General features: G+C 37.9%; 2 protein-coding genes across 2 annotated transcripts; both read right to left on the reverse strand.

Annotated features, from left to right (window-relative positions):
* Positions 1-1,611: 1,611 nt before the first annotated feature.
* Positions 1,612-3,105, reverse strand: LOC120435503 (lactose-binding lectin l-2-like). The gene is made up of 2 exons (XM_039605223.1): positions 2,974-3,105; positions 1,612-2,554 (listed from the first exon to the last, which is right to left on the reverse strand). Exons 1-2 carry the CDS (start codon positions 3,059-3,061, stop codon positions 2,127-2,129), a joined length of 516 nt encoding a protein of 171 aa, XP_039461157.1. The 5' UTR covers positions 3,062-3,105; the 3' UTR covers positions 1,612-2,126.
* Positions 3,106-9,266: 6,161 nt separating this feature from the next.
* Positions 9,267-10,352, reverse strand: LOC116333643 (lactose-binding lectin l-2-like). The gene is made up of 2 exons (XM_031756878.2): positions 10,265-10,352; positions 9,267-9,694 (listed from the first exon to the last, which is right to left on the reverse strand). The coding sequence occupies exons 1-2, from the start codon at positions 10,350-10,352 to the stop codon at positions 9,267-9,269; spliced, it is 516 nt and encodes a 171-aa protein (XP_031612738.2).
* Positions 10,353-12,292: the final 1,940 nt, after the last annotated feature.

Below are 12,292 nucleotides of genomic sequence, written 5' to 3' on the forward strand. Positions count from 1 at the left end.
CTGTCTCCTATTTTTTGAGTCACATAGTAAAGAAGCATCAGTGTCTGATGAGAAGACTTATTAATTTGGCCTTACTGTGTATTATTGTGGTGTTTGGTGGAGTTTTCTTGTTTTGTGGGGTTGTTTTTTTTTGAAGAGGAGATGGATATCTCTAACAAGTTGATTTGTTCACATTTGCACAACTTAATTTTTAGGTGAAATGTGTGTTTTGAGTTTGTACACTATGTGCATATAAGGCAACCTTTTCCTTTTGCACTATTTTGTGTGGTGCGTTTGTCTATGTTTTTACAGAAGGGGTACAAAGGACATTTAAGTCACTGGCTGGGGAGGGCGCGGTATGAATTAAAAAAAGAACGCTTGGACACTGCTAGCATAATAGACAGGTTTTTGACGGGGCTCTCACACAAACGCAAAGCAGAAGATAAAGCATCAACAAATATGCTTCGAAAACAACTTCCTTCCAAGCCAAAGACTAGAAAAAATGATGAAGCATATCATACCTTTGGCTTCACCTGCACACTGGTGGTGACAAGTTAGGTTTCCACGACAGAATTAGTTTCCCCTGCGTCAGGAGCACGCGCTGGGCTGTCCAAATCACGGACAAACAGTATCCCACATTTTTGATTTTTAGTTCACAAACACTTCTTATAATGACTAACTCACCTGAAATTTTGGAGATGTTAGATCTTTAAACTGTAAAGTTACAGTGGGATACAAATAACATCAGGCTGATCCTGCCACAATTTGTCCCCCCTGTCCACATCATGGACAAACACTACTTCATAAGGGGAGCAAAGGGACCTGAAGAATAATTTCTCTCTATTCCTTTTAATATGACACCTTAGTATGACACTGAGATATTTGATTTATTTACACTTGCCATAATAACTGGTCAAATATACAGTGGGTAAAATACATATTGAACACGTGACCAATTTTCTAAGTAAATATATTTGTAAATGTGTTATTGACATGAAATTGTCACCAGATGTCCTCATCTGCTCAATTTTCCCCTGTGTCACTTGACATTTTTATACATAATTTATGGTTAATGTTTGATAATCAGCCTCTATGTGGAAAAGCTGGGATATGGGATTTAGGATAATGCCAAGGTATTCCTTTTCTGTTAGCCAATCTAATCTAGCCACGGGTGTGGCTGTGTTTTTCCACAGTGTAGCTTTCCTTCACATTCATCAGGACCACACTGAGCACACAGAGCCACAACCAGTGAGAAGAGGAAGAAATTTTTATTGATGATTTAGGCCTTGATGTTTTCCTGGAGCTTGAACATTACTGAGAATACTGCAGAGACATGTTAACAGACTTTTTTTTATGGCTTTCAGAGAGGGGGTTCACCCTGTTTATGTCATTGGACAACAGCTAATGTTCATTATTATCTCAACCTCGAAAGACTGTCAGTCCTCCCAGAGATGTTAGAAAACCTTAATTGAACATTTTTTTGGTATATTCAATTTTATCAGTTTTATCAGTTGTTATTTACAACTGATAAAACTTTTTTGTTCCAAAAAAAGTTTTTTTTTGGAACAACTGATTTGTGTTTCACCACGTAAACTGGCTTTGCAAAGCATCAAAGTGTAATAAAATGTTATCATCTGTTTGTATAAACACATCGTAATCAAAAAAGTGCATTAATGTGTGTTTGGATAAAGTAAACTTTAACCGGACAACAAAAGGAGGAAGTATTTCTTTAATGGTGACAATTAGTGAACTCTTTTCATGGTTAACCATGACAAAGATGACAACGTGATCTCTGTATGAGTGTTCTGTTGTCAAAGCAAAAACAAATCACATAAATAAGTTATGGTGTATTTAACCCAGTGAAGATAAGATGTGCACTAAAAACTACTAATGAAAAAGTCCCTGTTACTGTTTTGTGAAAGCTGATAAGTGTCATTAGGCCAACAGCATTCTACAGACAAGTCTGCATGTGTGGATTCTTTACACTCTGTCATTCAGTGGTTATATACATACAGAAGCAGTAGGAATACTTTATCGATTTAAAGCACAGATCAACAAAACTGACATAAAAGTTTACATTGTTATCTTTTTTGTGGAATCCCCATACATGTCAACATACCATGCCCTTGCTGAATTAGTGTCTTAGATTAGTCTTTGCGCTTTAAACAAACAGATGAAAAACTGTGAGAACATGGGTAGTCATTCCACTTCTTAGGTGAGCTAAAGTTGTTTGTAGCACAGTGCTCGTTTCCTGCCACGTTGTTTGGCTCGCCTGCATTCCAGTTAACAAAACCTACCACAGAGCCATCAGACCACATCCATCTGCCCTCTTTGTGGATGTCACTGAGTCCAATCCAGGTGGGTCTCTGTTCATGATCGAAGTTCCTGATCAAGGATCTGACAAAGTTCTCTTCTTCCATGTTGTGGATAGACACCAGGTTGGCTCCCTGTGACAGACAGTAGAGTTCTGCATCAGCCCAGCTCAAGTGTGTGGCCACATATTTGTAGCAGCGGCTGTTGAAGCTCCACCACAACATGGGACAGCTTCCACGTAGCAGCTTCACTGCCCGGTCATCTGAAAAAGACAGAAACAAGATTTGGAACAAAAACATGATTTATAGTGACAAAAACAAAAGCTGAGATCCTTCCAGTGACTTCTATAGTGGCAAGCTGGTTTCTTGTATGTATGTTCTTGTATTCACTGTTAAAATAGATGGACAAGAACTAAGCAGTTATTATTATTATTATTATTATTATTATTATTATTATTATTATTATCAAGAATACATGGAGCCCAGTGAAATATGTGGAAGTGAAAGAATGCATGCATCCATAATTATTTTTTAGAATAAATTTTGTGTTTTAGGACCTCCTGTGAGAATTAAAACAGAAACATGCAAAAAGTGCACTTGGAATCAAAACATTTGCTAAATGATAAAAAAAGAAAACAATAACATGTAAATAAAAAAAGGAGCCAGAATATGCAAAGGTTACCAAGCTGTGGCTTCACTTCATTGTCATCAGAAGGAGAGTCAGAAGGAGCACCCAGAGTCAGACTGAACAGGAAGAGGAGCAAGATCATGTTGGAGCTTTAAGTCTCAAAGTGTGATGAGGAGCTGCTGAAGCTTCTTTGTACAGGATGTTCAGATTTCTGTGGAGAGTTGAGGCTGCTTTCTTTTATAGCTGCCTGAGAGGGTGTTTTTATTCATGGTGTGACATCACTGGCCAGAATTACCGAACACATCAACACTCACCATAAGCCAGAAAAACGTCATCAAATTCCAAAGAAATGTACACCTGTTGAACAGTCACGTTCTCTCAGAACAACGTGACGTTTGTTTTTGCTTTGCAACTCCATATTTATTGTATCATAAAGGTCTTACCAAAATAAAGATTAAACAGGAAAGTAGAAACTGTCCAGAGCTGCTCCAGTAAACAAGGTCAGATTGAACTCCCCCTGCCCAGAAGGATCCTCTCTATGCTGTGAAACCAGAGATATGTGACTCTGCTATAGCTGCCAAAGTTGAAGTAAACAAAACTATAAGAACAAATTAAATAATACAATTAGGACCTTTGGTTTATAGATGGATTTTTTAACAGATTGAAACATTTTTTTAAGTCTTCTATAAATCTTGGATATTTAAAGTCAATGAAAAAGTTTGAGATGCCTTTTATTACTGCAAATTGTTTATTTATTTCCTTTTTAAAATTTTCTTCTTATTTAAATTTAATAAGAAACGTGTTTCAGTATCACATCTACAGAAAACAGACATTAAAATTTAAAAATATTTCAAGATCCTCTTAATGAAGTTAAAATAAGGGGAGACATATACTTTTGTATAGAAGTTAAAGCACTTCTTAGTTTTGACCCTTTGGGCACATCATTGCTGCACAGTGACTGGTGCATTCAGCACCTTTATTCCTGTTTCAGCTAAAGCTGACTGCAACTCCATGGCTGTCATGGTCGGCTTTGTATCCTTCCAGGTGGAGGTGCAGTTTTATCTGAAAGCTTTCTTCATCCTTCTGATCCTTTCTAGACTCTAACTAATTATGAATTACGAAATACTGACAGTGAGAACTAACATTTAGTGTTTTATGATCTCACAGTGCTTTATATAGACATCAGTGGATATCAATAAACTGATTTATTACTTGATTGCATATTGAATATGGCCTGACTGCCTCTGTGCAAATATGCAAAGGGAGAGAGTCAGTCAGTACTTTTAAACCATGTAGTAATTATAGTAATAGTAGTAAGTACAGTAATAATAGTTTCACACATTCAAAGTGATACACACCTGTTGGATATGTGTGATATTTATCATGATATCAAACACGCTGTTAAATACTTGTCACAAAAGCTACATCTCATTAGAAAACATTAAGCACCTTATAAATGTATTTATAAATGTACTCCTTGACTTTCCTTTTATTAGGGAGCTTACTTCATTTCTAACACAAGGTCTCAGGACAGACATATTATTTATTTATGAGATCATCGTTGAGCTTTAAGTCTTGTTTTTGCAAAATTGATTCAAGTGTGTTTTGGTAAAATTATCCACAACTCAAAGACATCACTTAACTACTTACTGACACGTGTTGAGCTCTGGCCTTTTCCAGAGAACTTTGCTGTTTGTTTGTCTGAGTATTTATTGTTTTATTATATTATAAAATCACATCGTCAACAAAATGATAAACAGAATAGGTTACTATATCAGGAAGAGGAAATAGAAGTGTACAATCATTCTCAGTAAAAAAAACTGTGAAAACAAACCCTGTGCACACTTTTTATTGCAGTGAACACATAGAAATGAAGTGATCGTGGCCGGCCTGTTCAGAGGCAGGTAGATAAACAATTAGAACCTTTGGTTTAGTAGATTTATGTTTTTTTATGGTATTGTGATTTGCAACTTTGAAACACATTTTTTAATTTTAACTATTGTTTCTCTTTTAATGTTTACAGTGTATGAAAAGAGCACCCCAGACAGATTGCTATTCTTAATTTATTTTTTTACTCTCTATAAATGGCACAGACTGAACATCACAACAAAAAGACTCAATATATACAATATAGAGACAGTGGAATACTGACAGGGAAACACAAAAGTTGTTTTCATTACATCTTATTAATATTAATCTGAATAGTCGCGGAGTCCAAAAATTGACCTGGGCCATAACAGAAAGGGACCAGAGGGTTAAAAATCATCCACATCTCAATGACATCACAAAGCAATTTTACTTTACTATGTATTGATACTGGGCTTTGGCACTTTCAGGAGAACTTCACTGTTTGTTTGTCTGAGTATTTATGGTTTTATTATATTACAAAGTCACATTATCAGCAAAAAGAAAAACAGAATAGGTTACTGTACCAGGAAGAAACAGAGGTTTAGAAGCCTCTCCAGTAAAAAATACAAAACAAACCCTGTGCACAGCTTTTATAACAGTGAACACATAAATGAAGTGATTGTGGCTGGCCTAGACCTTTAGAGTCAATAAAAGGAAAGACCGTCTATGTAACTTTTTTTTACTTTGCCACTTTGAAATATTTACTGTGCATACAAATGTTTAAGCTCCTTTTTGTCTATTACATTTTTAAATTCACCAAAATTAAATCCCTGCAGTAAACAAACTTTTAAACTAAAAGCAGATCATAACCACTGCTGTGCCGGCTAGGCTGTCCTGCAGCTATTTGGCACTCATGTGGGGGGTTTGTGTCACTTTCTATTCTAAAATGTGAAGTGCAGTCTTAAAGCTTTTTTCATCTCAACTTCCACCATATCCCTTTAATGAAGGTTCTTGAACATGCACAAAGAGATGGAAAGATGAGAGAGGCTTTCAGCTAGGGAGTGCGGAAAGAGGGCATGACCCTCAGTAGCTTCAAGTCTTAAAGATTCTTTTAGAAAGAAACTGGGCCATAGTTAGAAACAGGTAGAAACCAACACAGTTAAACATCAAACATCTAAAAACTATGTGACCTTATGAGAAGAATGTTCTTTTGGTTTTTCCTGCAACGTTTCTCAGGCAGGTGAGAATGTAGGCTATTTAAAATAAGTACCAGGGACCATGAGCAATCAAAAAAGCCCCAAACCATGATAATTACTCCATTTTACTTGTTTTGGCCTTCTACATTTGTTTGATTTTTTTTCTTCTTAGTGAATCTTTGCTGGTGCATCCCATCGCATAACATGTAAACCTAGCATTCAGACAGGATTTTCTGAATGGATACACTGACTACAGTTTATGGATAGTGTTAGTTACTATTAGAAAGGAGGACTCAAAATAAACGGCAAAAGCCCCAAAACAGATACTGTGACAAAGCCTGAGTGATATATATGTATATACAGAGGTGTGGTTACATGTCTGTCACGTACAAGTCAAAACTACAAATGACTGCCACAATGCCAGTTAATATGATAATATGTATGCCACCTGACTTTGTTAGACATTGACTCTTATCTAATTTAGCTATATCTGTATAATAAACTCTCATTTTGCTAACATACTGTATGACTATATATTCATATATACCCTATCCCCCTCTGTACATCTCCAAACCATGTAAGCATCGCCTCTCTAATTTTGTCTAAATGGGTCAACCTGAGCTGTCCCTCTGATGTACTCATATCTTATTAGGGATGGGTATTGTTTAGGTTTTATCCGATACCAGTACCAAACCGGTACTTTTGAAACGGTGCCGGTGCTTAAACGGTGCTCGAACCGGCGCTTAAAGAATGAAGAACACACACTTTGTCCAAAAACCTCTCATGTTCAGCTGTTTTTTTGTAAAAAGATAACAATGTTAGCCTTTTCTGCAGCTATAGGGCATATATGGTATCACTCTTGACTGGAAGCAGTGCTTAAACAATGGGAAAACACAAACTTTGTCCAAAAACCTCTCATGTTTAGCTGTTTTCCACTTTTTCTTTGGTCATTTTAGCCTTTTTGGTCAGGGTGAAGGGAGTATCTGCCATCAAACAAGAAGACAGTCGCATGTAACTACGATGGTGTTTGCTAGTTCACCTTACGTGCATTAATTTAATAACGTGGTTAGCGTACTCAACGAACAACAATAAGCTACTCACCCAGAGAAGAACGGCTGCTGCTGCCATCATCATCCGTCCTCATTTCTGCTACACTGGCAGGGCTAGGGGCCAGGACTCTCCTCTTCGGGTTCTTGGGGGGATGTTGCTAACTCCTGTCCGATAACAGGCACCACACCCGCAGTACATGTGCACGGCGTGAGGTCTCGCAGCAATTGGTATTGGTCTATTTGACTCACCTTTGCTTTTATTGTTTATTTGATTTTGCTTTCACTTGCTACACAAGGGGCAGACATGACTGGGGGAAAGAAAAGGGAGAAAGAAAGAGAGGTAGGGAAAGAAAAACAGCGGGGAAGAGGAACGGTGATAAAGGGCAAAAACCAACAAAACAAACTGACAAAAAATACATATATCAGTCACCTGGATCACCTGTTGAGAAAGAAAAAAGAGAAAACAAGCAAAAGAAGAGAGCAATATAATAAACAACATCATCGTGATAATCTATGTGAATATAACAGTAAATACTAAATATTGAATATTATTGTGCAGCACGCAGGATCGACAGCGCACAGTGTGCTTTGAGGTAGGAGCCAAAAAGGGTGTAGTTTGTGTCTGTGAGCACCTGTGTGTACACCTGTGAGCTTGAGCGCGCTTGTATTCAAAAGGTTTCTTCATGTAATGATCTGTTAGAGGGTGTGGGGAGCCATAGCCCCGTCCTCCAGGGCATGAAGCAGGTATGGAGGAGATCCAGGCTCCAGACATCCAGAGGCCCCCAGAACACAAGAGACCAAGAAAGACCAACGGAGGGGCAACCGTGCCACTCTCCCGGTCTTTAAGTCTGACGTCATTAGCTTTTTCTGGGTCCAAACTCTACTTATTGTCCCAAAGTGAAACGAACACTGCGGGATCACTGAGAGTTACAAACTGTCTAAATTCATCTAATGTGTAATAAAATGATCAATGTCGCTGCTCTACAAGGTGTAACAAGTAAGTTTAACATCCAGGCATTCAAGAAAACAGAATTTACAAAGTTTAACAGAGGGAGTTAGCTCATTAGTTTCCAACCTAAAGTGAAAAATTAAAAAGTACAGCTCAGCCATCACTTCGGACATAAATGAAGATAGAAAACTAAACTGCAATGTTTTAAGGGTTACTGAAGTTGGACTAGCTGGTATATAACAATGTGCTACGTGATCACTAGCGAGTCGCGACACAGCTATGGTTAGCATAATATAAATGCAGTGAAGCTGGAGGATGAACACTAACATTTTTTCCAATCAATGAAAGTTAACGCGAGGGTTCCCGATGGTTAGGGACAAATGCAATTGGCAAACTTCAGTCAGGAGAACAACGGAGATAATCCATCCACAATACGAGGTTAGTCATTAATGCTGCGGTTACATCGTAAGGTTTTAAAAACTAAGCTTTAAAAAACATGCTGCTAATGAATAGTGGAAATAAAAGCCGAGAAAGGCAGATTGTGATCACTTTGTCAGATTAAATAGAACAAGATACAAAGCATTAAAAGGTGTTAAAAACACAACAGCCTTAATAAATGCAGAGTAGTTTGGACCTGGAAGCAGGCAACATTGTCACCTAACAATCTGATATCTGTAGTGTTCTTTCTTTGCATACTTCTGCTTTTCTTAAACTAGCTTCATAAACTATTTTTCATATCTTCATGGTATGGGTGATGAGCTTTATTCCTCTGTAGTTACTACAGCTTTGCACATCACCATTGTTGTTGAAAATCGGTACCAGTATACTTCTTCTTCATTTCCGAGGTATCCTCTCACTTTCCAAGACTGTGTTAAACATTCTGGTTACATAGTCCACTCCTCTCTCTTCTAGGCAGCACTGTACTATCATGGGTATGTTATCTGGACCAACTGCCTTTCCACTCTTCATCCTCTTCAAAGAGCAGACTAGAAACCCAACTTCAGGGTTAACTTTGGATTTTCTGTACTTTACCAGGGTATATCGCAGAGCTAAACTATGTTTCAAATTTATTTTACATTGATTCTTTCCTTGGTCTCGGTACACTAAACACCACTAAGGCTGTAGCAGACGGGATGAAAAGCACAGCAAAATACAACATACTTTTCTTTCTTTCTTTCTTTATTGCTAGTTGTTGATTACACATTTAGGAAAATGAAGGTCAATGGAATTTTGTCAGTGCCACACAAACATATAAAAGACATATAACAGAAACATTGAAGGTTAAATGTATATTTTCGTTTTGTTTTACGTTTTAGGACAGGTCGTTCGTGTTGCACAAACAGAAGGTGAAATTGTAGAACATGAGTAGTCATTCCACTTCTTTAGGTTTGAATAGTTGATGTGACCACAGTGTTCAATTCCCTTCCAGTTGTCTGGCTGGTGTGGACACCAGTGGACAAACCGAACTGCACAACCATCAGACCACATCCATCTGCCTTCTTTATGAAGGTCACTGAGTCCAATCCAGGTCCATCCCTCAGTGTGGTCAAAGTTCTTAACTAAGGTTCTGACAAAGTTCTGTTCCTCCTCATTGTGAATTGACACCAGGTTGGCTCCCTGTGACACACAGTAGAGTTCTGCATCAGCCCAGCTCAAGTGTGCGGCCACATATTTGTAGCAGCGGCCATTGAAGTTCCACCAGAACATGGGACAGTTTCCATGCAGTAGTTTAACTCTGTGGTTGTCTGAAGAAGACACAGACACAGTTAGGATCGGGTGAAAAAGTAAGAGTTAAAGAGATCGTGTTTTTGCAGAAATAAAGCTGGTCAGCTCTGGTATCTCAAGGGTAACACCTGGTGACAGACTGTTTTCTTTGGTCTTGCTTTCAAGCCTTCATTGTCTTCATTGTTAAACCCCTGAACTATTCACAGAAGTGTGGTTACATGTCTGTCATTTACAAATCAATGCTACAAATAATTGCCACCGTGAAAGTTAAAATGACTGTTACTGTGTACGCAGCTTCACTTTGTAAGAAGTCTATTATCTAACTTTAATCGTACTTATTTATAGCACCAAAATGAAAGATGAAAGTCTGTCCATCAATGTGAAATTTAAAATACACAGAGAAGAAAGTGGGGCTTATTATGGTTATTAGCAGATCACAACTCTATGATTTAGCAGGAGCCATCTGCTATGGGAAGAAAAAAAAAATCAATGTTATAATCCTACACTAATACTTTTTGTATAACAGTACCTGCTGAGGAAAAAAACATCAGAAACATAATAAAACATAGGACGGTTACCAAGTTGTAGCTTCACTTTATTGTCATCAGAAGGAGACTCAGAAGGAGCACCCAGAGTCAGACCGAACAAGAAGAGGAGCAAGATCATGTTGGAGCTTTAAGTCTCAACGTGTGATGAGGAGCTGCTGAAGCTTCTTTGTACAGGATGTTCAGATTTCTGCAGAGATTTGGTCCTGCTTTCTTTTATAGCTGCCTGAGAGGGTGTTTTAACTGCTGGTGTGATATCACTGGCCAGATGGACCAAAATTATACACTGTAAACAACTGTAAACATAAGGCAGGAAGAAAAAACGTAACAAATTCCAAAGAGAACAACAAAGCTTGTTTGTTTTTTGATGTGCAGCTTATATTTATTGTACAATAAAGGTGTTAAAACTAAGTGCCTAAACATAAGCCTGTAAAAAGGTCAAATTTACACGTGACTGTTTTTACTGTGCAATTATATTCTATTGTGTCATAAAAGGAATTGGTTACTGAAACAGATCAGACAGAGCATCTAGAGGAAGAGAAAAAAAACTCCTCAGCTCCTCTAGTAAACAGAGAGACAACAAACTCCCTCGAGCCCGATTTCTTTCTTTCTTTTTCTTTCTTAGAAAGAAAAGTAAATACAGTGTGAACTGCCAGCCATCTGAGATCTCTACAGACAGTGCTGTATGAGTATGGAATTATATTTATGTCATAACAAGCACACAAGCAAAAAAAATAATCTGAGAAAATAATTTCTGCTCATAATGAGAAGCATACATCATTCCTAAGAAAAATGTAAATAGTTCTTTAGTCAGTTGAGTAAACTTAATTTATAAACTTACATAAAAATATGACATGTGCTTATGTTGCTGCCTGTGAAACAGCTGTACACATCTGGCTGCAGAGCTCCACTCACTGTAGGTTCAGGAAACAATGAACCAATTACACTGTAAACCCTCCACTAGGGTACATTAAATCACATCACCACTGATATGTGGCATAAGTAGAACAAACAAGATAATGCTTTCTGTCACGCTGACAGGACAGATGTGCACTGCTCAGGTGGGATCGGGATCCTAAGCCTGAACCTTTGGCACTGAAGATGAACACAAGACCCTCCAATAACCTGGGAGTATCACTTAAAACCTGTAATGTAAAATGTAGACTTAGATCATTTTTTTGTTTGTTTTTTAATTTTCAGCATATGAATAACACCAAGATAATATGTAACTTAACACAGATATAAAACTAGAACAGAGTATCTAACATGTTAGGCTGACTGTGCAGACAAACGTGTGTTTGGATTCTGGCCAACTCCTCTTCCTCCTCGCTGTGGATAGACACCAGGTTGGCTCGCTGTGACACACAGTAGCGCTCTGCATCAGCCCAGCTCATGTGTGTGGCCACATATTTGTAGCAACGGCGATTGAAGCTGTACCAGAACATGGGACAGCTTCCTTGCATAGTTTAACTCTGTGGTCATCTGAAGACGACACAGTAGTAAGAACTTGATGAAAAAGTAAGAATGAAAGAGATCATGTTTTTTCTTTGATATTCTCCAGAGACGGAGAATTCAGCACAGTGCACTTCAGCACAGTTGACACTGTGGAAGTTATAACATGCAGAGAAGTAAGCTGCTCTTATTATGTTTACCAGCAAGTCATTATCATAACACTACAGTATAATAGAACCCATCTGACATTGGTAAAAGAAATCTAAAAAAAAAAAAAAAAAAAAGGAAAAGAAATCTATGCTTCAATCCAACATCAAGAATTTTGTATCACTGACTGCTGAAACAGAAGCAATAGAAGCATGAACAACATGTTCTTGGAGTGAAAAAACAAAAGACACAAATAAAGGAAAAAGTAGAGAAAAGAGGGGTTACCAATATATGGGACAGTTACCAAGTTGGAGCTTCACTACATTGTCATCAGATGGAGACTGATGACTGACGGAGACTCAGAAGGAGCACCCAGAGTCAGACTGAACAGGAAGAGGAGCAAGCTCATGTTGGAGCTTTAAGTCTGCTGGTGCTGCTTAGGCTTCACTGTACAGGATGTTC

Source organism: Oreochromis aureus, linkage group 22 (genome assembly GCF_013358895.1).
Source record: "Oreochromis aureus strain Israel breed Guangdong linkage group 22, ZZ_aureus, whole genome shotgun sequence".
NCBI classification, from domain to species: domain Eukaryota; kingdom Metazoa; phylum Chordata; class Actinopteri; order Cichliformes; family Cichlidae; genus Oreochromis; species Oreochromis aureus.